Source organism: Theobroma umbraticum, unplaced genomic scaffold (genome assembly GCF_002168275.2).
Source record: "Theobroma umbraticum cultivar Fairchild unplaced genomic scaffold, ASM216827v3 scaffold_12.0, whole genome shotgun sequence".
Classification (NCBI taxonomy): Eukaryota; Viridiplantae; Streptophyta; class Magnoliopsida; order Malvales; family Malvaceae; genus Theobroma; species Theobroma umbraticum.
Window position 1 is genome coordinate 2,875,804 of NW_018397272.1, and position 6,140 is coordinate 2,881,943.

The window sequence follows — 6,140 nt, forward strand, 5'->3', positions numbered from 1 at the left end:
TGGGATCCAAAGGGGACTGATAAGGAAATGGATTTGTCTGACGACTTTGATGTAAGAAATTTACGTTGATCGTCCAGTTGCAAGCCACGTGGAGGCATGCAGTTGGATGTTTTACTCCTTTTCTTGACACATGCAAAATGTGTTTCTTTTCGTTGAAAATAAGGTTAAATTTCATAGAATAGATTTAAAATATTTAGTTGTATAATTTATTTTTTAAAAATAGTTATTTTTTGTTTGCACTAACATATATTTATTTGTATTATTTCTAAAATATAATTTGAAAAATTTTAATATTTGATTATTAGTGCACAAATGTTTTAAACTACAAATTTTTCAAACAAAATATTTTAAAAATAAGAATAAATAAGAAGAAAAAAATATAATAATAAAACGTTAGATTTTTTTTCATTATTTTATTTTCTTTTCTCCCTTTGTTTCTTTTAGTAAAAATTTAAAAACATTTTAGTCACATTAAAATCCAAACATCTAGATCAAATACATATGCTTGTATAAATTTTCTTAAAAAATAATTTTAAATTATAACTTTTTCTATGATATTTGTTTGAAATAAGAGATTGATATTAAAACTTGATGTCGTTTCGGTATCTTATTAATTTTTTATTTCTTTCAAAATAATATTTTATTAATAAAACATCAAAATTTTATAATTTGACCGTATATAGAAACTATACAACATCAACGCATCATATATTAATCTAAAATATTTTTATCTATAAAATAATAGGGATAAGAGGTTTGTACTTATAAAATTGTATCCTACACTTTTTCCTATGCTTCAGCATAGGCTTAATCCAAGTAAATAGGTGTAGTGTATATTATATATATATATATGAATTTTAAAAGACCAACAAGGTTGTAACTTTTTTTGCAAACAAGGCAAATGGTTAAAAGTTAGGGTCAAACAATGGGATAACACTAATACCTCCTTTAAAAAGGTGTGGTTGGATTTAAACCCTGGAGCTTTAGAGTTGAATATTTTTCTTCACCACTTCTACTCACGTTTAGACCAGTAGACTTCCGGTGTATGCCACATGTAGCTTAGTTGTCAGATTCAATCGCAGCTTAAAAGCATGTGAAAGGGTTCATTTGGAACCTCCATGACCTCTCTTTTATACTTTGTGGTGGGGCTGGGTTGTTGGCTAAACTGAAGGCAACTCCTTCGATCTTAACTCGTTCTTAGATTTTAAGCTTACGCTAATGATTTTGTCCATGTTGACTACAACTTGCTTGATTCAGATTGTGATAGTTGTGGAAATTTTCAACCGCAGAGCAATTTTCCACCTCTGCAGGATTCTCAGTGAAGAATAATATTTGCTTATTTGCAGAGATATGGAAAGAGATGGAAGGGGGACCCTTTGAGCCTTTTGCCTATGCATTGGCAACTCGCTTGTGTCAAAGTAAAATCCAACTAGAGTTGTCTTTCTTCTCATGCATAGCTTTTTTGAACTTTCAACCGCTGTTTCTATGCTGAGCAGCACAATGGGTTATGAAAAGTAGAAGATTAGCCAACAACTCTTGTGGAGATCAAATGATCTTTAAGAGCATAAGTATTTCAATAAAGGGACAAATGGTTTATGAAAATTTCACAGTTCTCAGATGACACAAGGTCAAATCGAACAAGAATAAAGTTTTCTAACAGACAAGTAACGGAGATATGGTAATATTATCAAATACAATGTAAGGCACAGCACAGAGCCTTTTACTTTCACCATAATGGTAAATTCCAATTATGCTGGCTACTATGGGAAAGCAAGGAACAACAAAACTCGTCAAAAAAATCAATAGTAAAGAATCAAACTGACAGCCTCGAACTGTAATCCATTGACCGGCAACATAAGCATCCAATCTGTGCATCACATTTATGCCACGGCAGGCATGTCCTTGAGCCATGGATCCAGTGGCTTACCAATTGAGTACACTATGAAACCAATCTCCCTGAGCTGGTCCACATTCACAATGTTCCTGCCATCAAAAACAAAAGCTGGTTTTTGCATGTTGTCGTAAATCCTCTTGAAGTCAAGATTCTTAAATTCATCCCACTCAGTCAAAATGCAAATTCCATGTGCATCCTTCGTTGCCTTGTAAGCATCCCAGACACAAGTGACTTGCTTAACAGTTGTGGGACTCATAGGCTGCAGGTGAAGCGGGTGGTCCCAGTCAAACTTGTTCATAGTAAGGTCCCTCTGGATCTGGTCCTCAGTGACCTGCGGATCATATATGCTCAACTGAGCTTTGTCTCCCAAAAGCCCTTTGCACACATCAATGGCCGGGGTCTCCCTAGTATCACCAGTATCCTTCTTGAAGGCAAACCCTAAGACAGCAATCTTCTTGTTTGAAACTGTGTTAAACATTGAGGAAACAACACGGTTCACAAAACGGTTCTTCTGATAGTCATTGATCTTAATGACTTGCTTCCAATACTCTGCCACCTCTGGAAGACCATTGCACTCACAGATGTAAACCAGATTTAGAATGTCCTTCTGGAAGCAGGAACCACCAAAACCAACACTAGCATTCAAAAATTTGGGTCCAATCCTCGTGTCCTTACCAACAGCATATGACACCTGTGTAACATCAGCCCCAGTTGCCTCACAAAGAGCAGACATGGCATTTACAGATGAAATCCTCTGAGCCAAGAAAGCATTGGCAGCAAGCTTGGAAAGCTCTGCAGACCAAAGGTTGGTGGTCAGAATTCGTTCTTTAGGGACCCAATGAGCATAAACATCCTTCAATGCTTGGACAGCCTTATAACCTTCAGGGGTTTCCCGGCCCCCAATGAGAACACGATCAGGGTTAAAAAGATCTTGAATTGCAGTTCCCTCTGCAAGGAACTCTGGGTTTGAAAGAATTTGGAATTTAATTCCCTTGCTATTATGGGTGAGAATCTTTTCAATTGCCTCTGCAGTTTTGACAGGGACTGTTGATTTCTCAACTACAATCTTGTCAGATTTTGATACATCAGCAATCATGCGAGCAGCACTTTCCCAATATGTCAGATCTGCAGCTTTGCCAGCTCCAAGCCCCCGAGTCTTGGTTGGAGTATTGACAGAAACAAAGACAATATCAGCCTCACGCACATGTTTCTCAACATCAGTGCTGAAGAAAAGGTTCTTGCCCCGACACTGCTTTACAACACCATCAAGACCAGGCTCATAGATAGGGAGCTGGTCACTGTTCCATGCATTAATACGAGGTATAGAGATATCAACAACAGCCACTTCAATAGATGGGCATTTAAGTGCAATCACAGCCATTGTAGGCCCACCAACGTAACCAGCTCCAATGCAACAGATCTTCACCATTTTCTTTGTATACTATAACCTAAACAAGGAGAAGTATTCAAATATCAGATTGTGAAAACCACCTCAATCTTCCAAAGCAGAAACAAAATGGTGAATCTAGAAGAAACTTAACAACCATTGTCATTTCAAAAACAGCAAGATCCATATGGTAATTTGTATGTAGCTAGTATTTTGTCAGTTTATGTAATATGCTATCAGAAAGCACCAAATCTCCTATCATGTATTATTGCATCTGATTATGGCCTTTCCAAAAGCTTCCTTCAACAACCATACTAGGCTAAGCTTCCTAATAATTCTTAAACGTGATTCTCTTAGAAAATAGAAAGTTAAACTGATATTGAAAATGAACTACTACTCAAGCATACCACAGAAGACAATAACTAGATAACAATATACTATCAGATCTGAGTGAGGCATCCAAGCACAGACAACTATCCCCAGTTACATTTTAACTAACAGATCAATAAATTGAGCATAAGACAAATGATAGATCCATCATTTAAAAGAAAAGGTAACGAAAATCAATACAATTCAATTTAGATCCACAGACAATTAGCTTGGTTCAATATTCCTATCCAAGTTTAAAGACAAAGACATTAACACAATTACAGATCAACCAAATGGACAACTTGGCAAACAGATCGGTCTAGTTAACCAACTAAAAACGTGCTCATTTTATAAAAAAGAAACTACTCACTTTCATTGATGAAAACCAGTTGGAAAAAAGCAAGAGATTTCGAGTCTTTTCAAATAGAGACTCAGATCAAGAACTACCATGTAAGTTTTATCTAGTTAACCATCAAAACAACCTTAATTACAAAAACAAAAACTACCCATTTTAGTTCATTAAAAACCACTGTGAAAAAGGAAAGAAAGTTTGAATCTTGTCAAATGGAGACTCAGATCAAGAATAAGCACTCAAAAGGACTCACTTTTAAGCAGAAAAAGAAGCAAGAAAAACACGACCCACAAAACGAAGGATACCCAAATCAATAAAACGAAAATGCAAAGAAAAAAAAGAATTGAAAATGGAAAAATTTATGTTAATTTACCTTAAGAATCGCTCCTCAAAGATAGACAGAGAGTTCAGAGAGAGAGAAGCGACGAGCTTGCCTTAACGATATGAAATCAGATGAGCGGGGTGGTTGTTTTATAGTCAACGTAGTTCCATTTGTACCCTTGTCATTTTTCAAATATTCCAATTTAGCCGTCGAAGAAGGGAGGGTAAATAGGTAAAGTGAGTACCCACTGAAATTCTTGTCAACTGAAATGAAATTACAGAAATGGGTACTGGTACAAAGAACGGTGCCGGATTTATCATCTTTATAATATTCTCTACGCGGTTCTTTCAGCAGCAGGGCATAATCTGGTCTGGACTCCAATAGGAATTGATGAGGACCTTCCTTGATGTCACAGGCAACCCATTTTAGGCTTTCATAATGGTTTTTGACCAGTCAAAGGTTTTGTCTATGTGCTTTGCCTTTGGTAGTTTCATGGAATGTGGTTTGCTAGTTGTGTGAAGTGCCCTTTTTACTTCAAATTTTATCAGTTAATGTTCTTCAAACATAAACAGTATAGATTGTTTAATTTGAATAATTTTAATGTACAATTATGCTATATGGAACCTTTCTAGCTGAACCAAATTTGGCAAAAGTTTCAGCTGTCATACACACACTGAATCACTTTCCCCTTGGCATTCTTGCTTTTTAGATTTTCTTTCATATCTTTTATCTTCAATACAATTTCTTTCATCTTAATGTTGATAAAAAGTTTCTTGTCTGTATATCCAAAGTAAATACAGTGTCTTGCAAAACTTCAACTTGCTCAAAAACAACCAAACTGCAGATATGTAAATTATATTTTGGGGGCTGGCTGAAATTGTCACCATCTCTAGATCCTCCAAATTAATGACTGTAGAAAACCCTATTTGAGAAGCCAAAGTTGCTCTGCCACACACTAGGGAAAAAAAGGTATGAAGTCTAATTGTCATGTTAGTTGAGGTTAGCTAGGGTTCTAGAAATTCTGTTGGAAACTATATATTCTGATTGAAGTATTGTTGTAGAAAGTTTATAATTTTTTATGTGATCAATGATTTTCATGTGCATTAAGGTCCTGGATCATGACTAATCATAATTATTAATTGCACAATTTTCTGGTGGGGAGAGAGTATGAAGGGGAAATCTTCAAAATAAAGAATGAACTTGCTTGAGGACTCAGGAAAAAAAAAGTTTTGAGTGCAATTGAAGCCTGTTCAGTAGTAGGATATAAACAGACTGGAAACCAAGGAATGAATCATAAGGAAAAAAGGTCCTATTGATGATGATGGCTCATAACAATGACAACAGGGTAATCAAAAATAATAATAAATAATACAAACAAAACAATAAAAATAAGAAATCTAATAAAAAGTTTGAAACAAAAATCCAGTCCAAATAAGAGTTTTTATTTTAAAAAAAAAAGGAATAAAGGCCTCTAAAATTTATTATTCAAAGAAGTAGTGAAGATAAGAACTAAACCGACCCATTAGCCCAAATTGGCCCAAATTGACCCATTTGCGTGACTCTGACCCAACAGTATTGGCCCAGGATACAAATCCAGCCCAGAAGGTCTCAACTGTGATTATGTTGAACAATCAAGGGTATTTCCATAGCTACCATTATTTGGTCTTTCCCCATCCATAACGGTTATTAATCAAATCAATCCCCGCCTATTTCTCTAAATCTCTTAATCCAACGGTCACTGTTAAAACCCAAATTTTCAATTATTAATCCGACGCCCACAAGCAACCCCAAAAACTAGCCGTTACACAGAGCGTCC

At 35.6% G+C, this 6,140-nt stretch overlaps 1 protein-coding gene across 1 annotated transcript; it reads right to left on the reverse strand.

Annotated features, from left to right (window-relative positions):
* Positions 1–1,571: 1,571 nt before the first annotated feature.
* Positions 1,572–4,508, reverse strand: LOC110426728 (UDP-glucose 6-dehydrogenase 3). The gene is made up of 2 exons (XM_021442018.2): positions 4,376–4,508; positions 1,572–3,342 (listed from the first exon to the last, which is right to left on the reverse strand). Exon 2 carries the CDS (start codon positions 3,321–3,323, stop codon positions 1,881–1,883), a length of 1,443 nt encoding a protein of 480 aa, XP_021297693.1. The 5' UTR covers positions 3,324–3,342; positions 4,376–4,508; the 3' UTR covers positions 1,572–1,880.
* Positions 4,509–6,140: the final 1,632 nt, after the last annotated feature.